This window comes from Sceloporus occidentalis, unplaced genomic scaffold (assembly GCF_023333645.1).
Source record: "Sceloporus occidentalis isolate IW3139 unplaced genomic scaffold, rSceOcc1.0.p SCAF_249, whole genome shotgun sequence".
In the NCBI taxonomy this organism is placed as follows: Eukaryota; Metazoa; Chordata; class Lepidosauria; order Squamata; family Phrynosomatidae; genus Sceloporus; species Sceloporus occidentalis.
The window spans coordinates 845,556-857,328 of record NW_028317229.1 but is presented as its reverse complement, the minus strand read 5'-3'; the positions used below and the strand labels follow the sequence as shown (position 1 = coordinate 857,328).

General features: G+C 44.8%; 1 protein-coding gene across 1 annotated transcript; it reads right to left on the bottom strand.

The window, feature by feature from the left end:
- Positions 1 to 247: 247 nt before the first annotated feature.
- Positions 248 to 10,200, bottom strand: LOC149276061 (methylcrotonoyl-CoA carboxylase beta chain, mitochondrial-like). Its single transcript, XM_089503982.1, has 12 exons — positions 9,995 to 10,200; positions 7,787 to 7,983; positions 6,922 to 7,100; positions 6,738 to 6,818; positions 5,450 to 5,628; positions 4,890 to 5,082; positions 4,029 to 4,120; positions 3,671 to 3,827; positions 2,592 to 2,714; positions 2,053 to 2,198; positions 1,501 to 1,582; positions 248 to 331 (listed from the first exon to the last, which is right to left on the bottom strand). Exons 1-12 carry the CDS (start codon positions 10,198 to 10,200, stop codon positions 248 to 250), a joined length of 1,719 nt encoding a protein of 572 aa, XP_089360108.1.
- Between the last annotated feature and the right edge of the window lie 1,573 nt (positions 10,201 to 11,773).

The following is an 11,773-nucleotide window of genomic DNA, read 5'->3' as shown; positions in this document are numbered from 1 at the left end:
TAAACTGCCTCTTTAAAGAAAACGTAACCCCCGGGTAAAACAGAGAGCTGAAAAGAACAAGAAACCTCGGATATTATTTAACAGAGAGGATCCCCCATCGGCCAAAAGGATCCTTTCAATTAAATTGTTTCCTGCAACAGAGATTTTTTTTACAAAAAACACAAAAAGAATGTAGATTTATATATAAATGTTTATTATATTTCCATTATGTACAAATTATTTAAAATATATTCTCTTGGCAACAAACTCACATTCTCAGCAAAGGACCTGGTTGAAAGGCAGGCGTCTGATACTTTTGTTGGCTGATAATTTTCAGACACGTTCCAATCACCTGGCAAGAGGAAAGATTCCGGGTGAGCAGGGGGAGCGACAACATTCACGCTGGATTCATACTGCTGTGACGGGAGTGATAAAGGGCCATTGGAACCCAGGAGTGACGGGAGTGATAAAGGGCCATTGGAACACAGGAGTGACGGGAGTGATAAAGGGCCATTGGAACACAGGAGTGATGGGAGTGATAAAGGGCCATTGGAACACAGGAGTGATGGGAGTGATAAAGGACCATTGGAACCCAGGAGTGATAGGAGTGATAAAGGGTCATTGGAACACAGGAGTGACGGGAGTGATAAAGGGCCATTGGAACACAGGAGTGATGGGAGTGATAAAGGGCCATTGGAACACAGGAGTGATGGGAGTGATAAAGGGCCATTGGAACACAGGAGTGATGGGAGTGATAAAGGGCCATTGGAACACAGGAGTGACGGGAGTGATAAAGGGCCATTGGAACACAGGAGTGATGGGAGTGATAAAGGGCCATTGGAACACAGGAGTGATGGGAGTGATAAAGGGCCATTGGAACACAGGAGTGACGGGAGTGATAAAGGGCCATTGGAACACAGGAGTGATGGGAGTGATAAAGGGCCATTGGAACCCAGGAGTGATGGGAGTGATAAAGAGCCATTGGAACCCAGGAGTGATGGGAGTGATAAAGGGCCTCTGTGCGCCTATGAAGAGATTCCATAAAAAATCAGCCGTTTCCGGCTACAATAGTTATTTACAACATTGACCCCGTCTGCGCTCGATTTCTCATCCATTTCATGTTATTTTAATCGACAAAATATGCTTTCTTTCAAAAACAAGGCCATTTCTAAGTGACCCCAAACTTTTGAACTATTTCGGTACTATCTAGTTTTATAGTAAAGTAATATTCTGGGTAAAATAATAAACACATTCTGATAATTGTGAGTTCCAATACCCCCAGACATCATACCCCAGCCCTGGAGAATGTATGTGTTACTCTGACCCCAGATAATAATCCAACCTATACTACTCTGGATATAACCCTTTGCAATCTGGATCCAGATTTTGAGTGTCGCATCAACCCCATATTATAAAATATATTTACCAGGGGGATACAGGGTTTGCCAGTTGGGGATAATTGCCCTATTGCCTCTGACCCTCCAAAACCACTCGTTTCCCTGAGTTATTGGTGGCACCTACTTTTCGGGTGTCTTGCGGTAATATAACCCCATCATCCCACAGTCTGGCCGATGAATAAAATGCATTACTCTCCTCCTTCAGCCTGTGAAGCAAAAGACACCCAACAGCTCAGAATAAACAGTTTACCGCAAGCTGGGCAGCCCAGAAATTGGGTAAAACAAAGAGGAGGGACCCTGCACCCCTCAACGGACAATTCAGTACAATTACGTCACCTTTCACTTGCCTTGCAGAGCTAACCACTATAAAAAAATATATTGAGAAAGCTGTAGGTAAATGGAGCCGCCACCCAGCAGAAGTGGCAAAGGTTGGAGTTTTTATCAGACCCATTAGGATGCTGCAGACCTGCACTACAGTATATGTCGTTATAGTATATTTTATATATACGTTATTAGTGCCCGTTTTATGTTATTTGCTGCATTTTACGGGATTGTGAGTCCTGCTAAAGACCTTCGTAAAAAATAACCGGGATTCCATTAACTCTGCTGCGCGAGATATGAGTGACGGACAAAACAACCAAATAAACTGCGTTTCTGGCATCGGTAAAACTCGTACTTCTCCAATCTGACCGTCTGTCCTCTCTCATCTTCGAGGCGCTCCTCGTCCATGCGCAGGTTTGCTGTTACGCTGTTCGGATCCATGAGGGAAACTCTCGCGTTTGGCCACAGGAACAAAAAGTTTGGTTCAAATGACCTTCCACACTAAAAAAAAAAAAGTGACGATACACATCAGCTCGGTGGAGAATGAATGCATCGCTCTGAAAAAGGTGGCATTCCAGCTTTCCCTGCCCAGGCACACATCAGAACTGAGAGGGTGGTAGGTAAGTGGAAGAGCCTCCCAGCAGAAGTGGTAGAGACTAATATAGCAAGGGGATTTAAACATGCATGGGATAGACATACGGCTCCTGAATCTAAGACGAGACCAACGACTGATTAAGGTTTGAGTCTTTACAGCAGGAGAAACAGGCGACTAGACGGGGGCCGGATGGGTCTGATTTCCACTACAGCCCCGAACCTCCACCCATCAATGATGACAACATCTTAACACAAATCAAACACAATCACCCAGGAGCGTCGTGTCCTTACAGCCCTTACCATGGCAAAGCTTTCTCCTCCGTGACAGCCGCCAATAACCAGCGTGATCTTCGGCACGGAGGCGCAAGCTACGGCCGCCATCATAGACGCCTGAGCTTTTAATCGGTTCGTTTGCTCTTCTGCCTGGAAGACGATAAAATAAGCGATCGTTTGAGTAACATCGCTCGAATGAATTAAGAATGGAATTTAAACCAGAACCTGAGCCCAGGAGCCGAGGCTTTAACCGGCGACCGTGTGTTTGTAAGATCCCGCATCTACCTATCTCTCTCCCAAGAGGCTACGCGGCGCTCGGCCTCCTCGCGGTACTGACCCCCCCCCCGGCTATGGTTCCAGCTCACCTGTGGCTAATTAAGCAATTAGGGGGTCGCATCAGGCAGAGGTATTTAAACCCTATCAGCGGACCAAACAGGTACTCGAGGGTCCCGCGGTGCTGAGAATCATCTGCATGTTTCTATAACCCCCGCGTTTTCGTTCTATTCTGGCTCTCGAATTACTCCGGGACTCCGCTGAGATCTGGATCCGACCCGGTTGCTTTGTGCATCAGGATTATACTTTGTTTTAATGTTCTGGATTGGATTGGACTGACCTCACCTAGAATTTTGGCTTTCGCTACTGGTTTGTCCCTTGGCCTTGGTGTTTGGATCGATATCTGGCTCCTCGTCTGAAGAGATGCTCACAGGGTCTGTTCACCTACAACGTAGCCGAGAGCCAGCGACAAATGTCTAAGTTTCTCCCACATGCATTTTTTTACGGTTTTGGTCGCTGGAGTCGCCAATGCCCCCAATACCCCCAATACCAGGGACTCTGCGGAGCTCTACGGCAAGAGAATTGAGAGCTTCCCAGAGGTGTTAAATGATAAGAGGACTCTGTGTCAGCAACTCTCCTAAACTGAGCTGCAGAGTTCCCCGCGGCTGATAACGGTCCTCCAAATCTGAATAGACCCCAAGTTCACGAGTACCCTGACTTTTCAGCTCTCGCCGGTCACGAGCGTTAAAGAGATCCGAGATCGGAGGAATCCTAAATAAAATATAAACCTTGCGGTATTTGAACCCGAAACAGGAAGAATCGCCTTTCCTTACCTTTAATACACTCGGCGGCGGGGATTCTCGAGAGGTGGTGTTGAGCAGAAACAGGAGGGGGACGCCACGCTGGTTACAGATCTGTACGAAGTGGCTTCCTTTTAACGAGGCGTCGTGGGTTAGTTCTCCGTTATTGGCCACAATTCCGACCAAATGTCTGATAGAGAAACGGGACACACGCCGTCATATGCCGTCACTCCGCAGGGAATGTTAAAGTTTTTACACATTGGGGGGGTGGCACCTATGAGAAGCACGGGGTCCGGGGCGAGACAATCTTATCACAACAACGCAACACAACATTAGACATATAGAAAGAGGCTCCTGCCTGGTGAACGGGGCAGCAACGTGTCAGACATACCCCTCAACCGAAGCAAATCCTGTAACTAAAGACATCCCGTAGTCAGCTTTAACTTCCAAGAACCTGCTGCCATCTACAAGCCGGCCGACGATCTGCAAGAAGACATTTCCGGGTCAGTGCGGCACATGCACCCCTTCCACCCCTAATATACTATTATTTATAAAGCGTCGACGCGTTTTACAACGTTGCTCAATATAACGCGGTGACGGCTTCCGTCTGCAATCAGACTTTATTCAGACCAAGTCAAGTCAATTTCCACCAAGATGTTCTGCAGCAGAATCTGCCATGTCTTCTGCAGAGAACCTCAGATGCTAAAACGGTCTATCGCTACACAAAACCATAAGATTTATCCGTTTCTATAGCAACAATTGACTGTATTAGAGCCTGAATGTTGTTATGTTTTCTTTAGAATCTAAAACTTTTAAATTCAACGGATTAATTGATGATCCCGAGAAAGAGGGTTTTCCCTTTAAATATTAAAGGAACGCAATTAGAAATACGCAATGAAAAACCATCGGTCTTCACTGACGTGGGGCTTTTTACAGCTAATATAGGCAGCGAGAAACGTTATGCTTCACTAAGAGGGTGGTGGATAAAAGGAACAGCCTCCCAGCAGAAGTGGTAGAGGGTAATACAGTGAGGGTATTAAACATGTATGGGATAGACATACGGCTCCTGAATCTAAGACGAGACCAACGACTGATTAAGGTTTGAGTCTTTACAGCAGGAGAAACGGGCGACTAGACGGGGGCCGGATGGGGGCCGATCTGCCGGTGTTTCTTGCTGATAAACAGTTTTTATTCCAGTTGGGTTTTGAGGAACATATTCAAAGTGTGGTCCCAAAGTCCAAAACAGACTTACCAGCTTAATATCGAGGGTGCAGCTATAATCCCGGGGGGCTAGACCCTGCAGCTCGTGAGCGTCGTATAAGGGGTCCTCGTATTCTCTAGTTTCTATAGGCGAAGGCTCGTAGTTCAAGGTTGAAATAATCAGCCGCGCGCGACTATAAGCTTCTGCCTCGGTTGGCGCAAAGTGATCGACGCAGCCGCTGACTCTGCAATACAGGACGACGTTAACGACGGCCAACTAAAGATACACGGAATCATTTATCGTTACAAGTTCTACCCACAACAAATATAATCTCCTGTGATATAGATTTTAACAAAAAGAATTCCCAATCAACGATATAAAATCTAAAATAAATGTAAGATTTAGACATTAGTTCTACGTTGTTATTTTTCTATCGTAAAAACAAACCATTTTTATAGAGTGTAAGCTCTTGTGAGCCAGACCTTCTTTCCCTGATGCATCGGCTCGTCTTAGTCTGTCGGTTCTAGCTCCGTCAGACCCGTAGGGACTGTAAGAAGCGCTGCGGGATTTGGTGGCGCTATAGAATAATAATCACGTAACGTGACACTCACCTTGAATGCAACTTTGCTCCTCCAAGGTCTTCAGCGGAGACGTCTTCGCCGGTGGCAGCTTTAACCAGAGGTGGGCCAGCCAAAAATATAGTCCCGATGCGGTCTACTATAATGGTTTCCTCCGCCATCGTCGGTATATAAGCCCCTCCTGCCGTACAGGAGCCGCAAACCACAGCCACCTGATTAGTATATGAAATACACCATTAAGACAACAAATAACAGACATCCCGAGTGTCCCGTTGTTTTACAGACATTCCCAGTTTTCAGGCACTGATCAACTGCGCCCCCCCCCCCCATGCCCCCCAGGTGGCTCTTCGGGCAAATAGTCCCAGCCCTGTCTGGCTTCGGTCCTACCCATCGTGGCTCTAGACACCCCACCCAACACAGGAGTCCCAATTTGGACACCTGAAATATTAGGGGGGGGAGGGTTATGATACAATATTTTATTTAATATTCCCATTATTTTTAAAATACATGAACTTTAAGGTTTCGTCATTTTTTACTTCATTTTTGCATTTTCCTCACATTTTTTAAGCCCTGTTCCATAAGTCTCGTCAACCAGAAGACTTCAGAACCAAGATTTTCTTAGTAATAGCAGACGTCCTCATTATACATTTAGATCCACTTGTAACATGCGCGCCTCGTTTAGCGTCACAGCTATAACAACGCCGAGGGAGCGCAGCGCACTTTAATCAATCAAAAAAAACAAAAACGGAAAAAGAGGATCCAATCAGACTCCTGCCTTATAAATCTTCTCTAATCTGTTCCTAAAGTGTGTTTTTCACACGTACGGCAGATCAGTCCCATCCGGCCCCCGTCTAGTCGCCTGTTTCTCCTGCTGTAAAGACTCAAACCTTAAGCAGTCGTTGGTCTTGTCTTAGATTCAGGAGCCGTATGTCTATCCCATGCATGTTTAACACCCTCACTGTATTACCCTCTACCACTTCTGCCGGGAGGCTGTTCCGCTAGAAGTAAATCTTCCTTACATTATACTACCTTATAGCTCTATTCCAATAGGGAGAGTGAAAATCAACAACATTAAAACTGACAATATACAAAATTTGACAGAAGGTTGAGGAAGAATGAGACAGAAGGTGAGGAGTAACGGTTTGTTACTTACTTACTAACAAACTATTTGTCATCTTCATGAAAGGCAAGAGAATGGACAGGAGTACAGCCTGGATAACAACTCCCATCACACCAGTTAGCTGAGGGTGATCTGAGTTGTTGCCCCTTTATCAGTTGACGGCTGCACACTGCCATCTAGTGGTTGCTGAGATATCTGTACCTGGGGAATTTTCAAGGCAGACATTATGGCCTCGTTATAAAACGTCCTCCCTCCGTGCTCTTTGTCGGGAAACAGCTCTGCCTGTCAATCATAAGGCATAGAATAATATGAGCTACAATGGTTACGTCATCAGGCATGTGTGTGTATATATTTATATATATATATATAAAAGCTGGGCCGCTACCTGCAGGGGTAGGAACGCTCCTCCGCTGTCCACCAAGTACACTGTTGGTAGCCGGTTCTTCATGGCGATCTCTTGTGCTCTTAGTTGCTTCTTTACTGAAATCGGATACGCCGTCCCTCCTTTGACGGTGGCGTCGTTGGCAATAAACATGCACCAAATTCCACAGATTTTTCCGACCCCTACAACGGTTTAAAAACAAATTAAATAAAAAATGGGGGGGGGGGATACAACCCAATCAATAAACCTGCCTACATCCCAAAACAGATCGTGAAAACATTTCTTTCGCATACACTTGGAATTAGCGCATTTCCCATCAAGCACCTGACCTTCAAATCTTTGCACCTTAAATACCCCTAGCCAGGGCCAGACGTGAGTTGACTTTAAGGCCCATGGATGCTAAATGATGCATCTGTGGTCACACCTTATGTTTTTGTATTCTCACAGCCTGTGGCCCACGTGGCAGATCGGGCAGCGGCCCACCGGGTATCTGACCGATGGACCAGATACAGCGACTGCATAGGCCTAGGACGGCAGGTCCACGGGGGCCCATTGTGAAGCTGGGCACAGGGGGGTCTGCAGGCCAAGGTCTACGTAGGATATGTCACTGCATCTGACACATTGGGCAAATCCCCGGTGGGCCGCTACTTGATCTGCCATGTATGCCACGGGCTGCCATTGGCCATAAAGTGCCAACCAGAGGAGGAGGAGGCAACTGGGGGAGCTGTCCTTGGGTGGCCCCAAACGTAAATACATCACTGGCCACATAGCCAGGCCTGCCCCAGCAGTAATGAGTTGTGGGAAGAAAACTAGAGAGATTCGGGGGCCAAAGAGGGATTTTCCAAACTAAATGGGTGCGACGACCTACCTGTCAGACACCCTGCGGAGGGAACGTCACCGTACGGTAAACCCAGGCCAGCAAACGGCGACAGCTCTAGAAAAGGCTCATCATCCAGAAGCAGCTTCAATCTGTCTCGCACCAGCAGCTTTTTATTCCTCTGGGTATGTCGCAGAATGGCGCTCTCACCACCGCCGCGCTTCACTTCTTCTAATAACTCTTCATACCTGCCAAAAAATTACATAAATAACGTAAAATCTGTACATAATCGAGACAAACGTCCGTTAAGTAGAGGTACGTCCAACATCATGAGTTACTGTGTCTTTCAATAGCACCCTACCGTTCAGAAATCCAACGCAGACGGGGTTAATGTTGTAAATGACTATTGTAGCTGATTTTTAATGGAATATCTTCATAGGCGGACAGAGGCCCTGTATCACTCCCATCACTCCTGTGTTCCAATGGCCCTTTATCACTCCCATCACTCCTGTGTTCCAATGGCCCTTTATCACTCCCATCACTCCTGTGTTCCAATGGCCCTTTATCACTCCCATCACTCCTGTGTTCCTGTGGCCCTTTATCACTCCCATCACTCCTGTGTTCCAATGGCCCATTATCACTCCCATCACTCCTGTGTTCCAATGGCCCTTTATCACTCCCATCACTCCTGTGTTCCAATGGCCCTTTATCACTCCTGTGTTCCTGTATCACTCCCATCACTCCTGTGTCCCAATGGCGCTTAATCACTCCCATCACTCCTGTGTTCCAGTGGCCCTTTATCACTCCCATCACTCCTGTGTTCCTATGGCCCTTTATCACTCCCATCACTCCTGTGTTCCAGTGGCACGTTGTGTTAAAAGGCTAATTGATGGTTAGAAAACCTTTTTTTGTAATTATGTTACAGCCAGAAATTTCCTTGTTTTCCATAAAAACGGCTCAGTGACCCCAAACGTTTGAACCCTAGTGTAGAAGTGAACGATATATGTTCAGGGCCGCAGAGCAAGGCATGGATTCACCATGTAATGCAAGCATTTAAATTAAAGGTAATGTTCCACTTAAAATATTAATTGAATGTAAATAATCCTCAGCAGATCTCTCAGTTTCTTCTTCTGCCTAAAGGTTTTACAAAAAGAGCAAACTTCTTAAGTTTCCATGGCAAACGGCCGATAATAAAATAATTATTTCTGTTAAGGATTTGTCCGTTAAATAACCCTTGTATTGGTGTTTCGAATGCTGCATTAAGTTACCAAAGTGTTAAACTGATAGAGTAGGTGGGACAGCACCTTTAATGCCCCGGGCCTGTCCCTGGGCTAAGGTTCCCCTCTCGCACTCACACGGGATCTCTATCTGGGTTATAAGGAAACACACTGACGTCCTTCAACTGCAACCCTTGCCAGGCTGTCCCTTAAAGTAACTGAGGTGTCAAACCAGGATGACCCTGCTGAATTATGGCTCTGCATCATGGGAGTAGTCGGGAGCCGGATTGACACCTGTTGGCTGAGACGTTCTTAGGGGCCAGCGGTATACATTATACACGGTGCATGCAGATTCCTTTCCTATGTGAATAAATGCGGCTGCAAAAAAAGGGTCACATGACGAATAAACACGGTTTATTTCTGTAAATTTACATACCTCCTGACAGTTACAATTCCCAGAGGGGCAGGTAGGAAGCAGGACTTTATAAAACGTCATTAACTGCCGTACAACTGTGTGCGTATAATATATATATGTGTGTGTATTATATATGTATGTGTGCGTATAATATATATATGTGTGTGTATTATATATGTATGTGTGCGTATAATATATATATGTGTGTGTATTATATATGTATGTGTGCGTATAATATATATATGTGTGTGTATTATATAGATGTGTATGTGTGCGTATAATATATATATATATGTGTGTGTGTGTATTATATATATGTGTATATAATATATATTTGTGTCTGTGTATAATATATGTGTGTGTGTGTGTGTGTTTCATAAAGCCATTCCTGCTTTTTTTATACACATTATCGGGGCTTTTAGGGCTGTAGAACCCTGCGATCCCCTCATACCCAGCAAACATTCTGACCTCCTAGAAAAGGGGGTTTAGAGAACAAAGAGGGACTGGACAGACTAACCAGGGACACTTGGGAGGTATGCCCCTTGAAACCCTTTGGCTCTGTCACCGTAGCACCTGTTATGAGGGGTTGGCGCCCCCGGCCGGCAGGCAGGCAGGCAGGTAACTTACCTCTGTCTGCACCCCTCACTGTTCCGTGTGTTAGCTTCATACACATGCCTATAGAGGGGCAGAATCTCCCCCGAGATCACTGGGTAGGACTGGGCCCCCCTGCCGTGCCCTGCAGCCCTACTGCTAAACCTGGGGCAGTGCGAGCAGGTGAGGGGCACAGCAGTCCTTCCCAGGGCGGGTAACCTGTACAGTGCCCGGGCTGCCATGGCTCAGCCTGCCCTCAGCGCCCAGAATAATACCCCTCTGCTGGGCAAAGTCCCAACTTCCACATCTACTCAATACCCTCACTGAAGGGCAAGTACACGGCGCCTGCCCCGGAGCGGCAGATTCACCGCCCCTCCCACACCCAGCTGTGCGTTCGGACTGGCAGATTCAACACGAGAGGCACAAGAAGGGGGGTGTAATGCACAGCGCGGCCACTAGAGGGCCAGAGGAATAGAAATACCGAAATGAGCTCACCTTTTATTTATAGAGCGCCGGCAGGTTCCGTAGCGCTGTTACAGTCAGGGGCAGGGGAAATTAACAATGACATTATATTGACTAGATACAAGGCTTTTACTTTAATGAGAGGGTGGAGGATATGGTGGAACAGCCTCCCGGCAGAAGTGGTAGAGGTTACTACAGTGAGGGAATTAAAACATGTATAGGATAGGCATACGGCTCCTGAATCAAGGTAAGACAACAGAAAAGAGCCATTTGGTTTATCTAGTCTGCACATTTTCAACAGTATTAATCTCTGTCACTTCTGCTGGAAGGCAGATCTACCTATTTCCCACTTGTTGAAATGAAATGTCCTTCCATTACATCTAAGCCTCCGACTCTAATTTTAGAGCATACTGTTTCTATACACATTATCAGGGCTTTTAGGGATATAGAACCCTGCGATACCCTCATACCCAGCAAACATTATTTAAAGATACACTTAATTTAGTCACCTGCATTCAAGCAGGGATATCAACCATAACATACTGGGAGCAAAGGCACCAACTGGGAGACTTATATACGATCACAGCGGGGGGAATAGGAAGGAGTCAGACTGAGTGACCCCAAATCTACCCCTTCACCCTGAGATTGGGGCAAAAACCCTGAGAGTTGACATAACTCAGATCCCTCTTTACCCTCAAATCCCATTTTACATACTATGACGTCACTAGACTTTGTCATGCCTGAAATAACATAATAACATTAAATCTACATAATAATAATAATAATATAGTAATAATAAATATGATAATACATATAATAATAATAGTAATAATAAATATAATAATACATATAATAATAATGGTAATAATAAATATAATAATACATATAATAATAATAGTAATAATAAATATAATAATACATATAATAATAATAGCAATAATAAATATAATAATACATATAATAAATATAATAATACATATAATAATAATAATAGTAATGATAAATATAATACATATAATAATAATAGCAATAATAAATATAATATTTTACGGCCGCTCCTATCAAAAAATGATTATTACGTTGATTTTATTTGTCTTTACAGGGAATGTTTCTAATGTCACAAATCAAATGTATATTTTTTAACATAAGCCAAATTTTTTGGGGGGTATAAATCATCTCTTAAATAAATATTGTGTATATATATTTTTTCTTTACGTTACAAGGTATTTTACCGTCTTGTTATTTTTGCCTTTGCCTTTTTGTATTAATAATTTGGATTCATTAAAAGGAGGTAAAAAGAGCAAAATGGAAAATAATTTTTCGAAATGCCTGCGGGTTTCAGTCTCTCTCTTG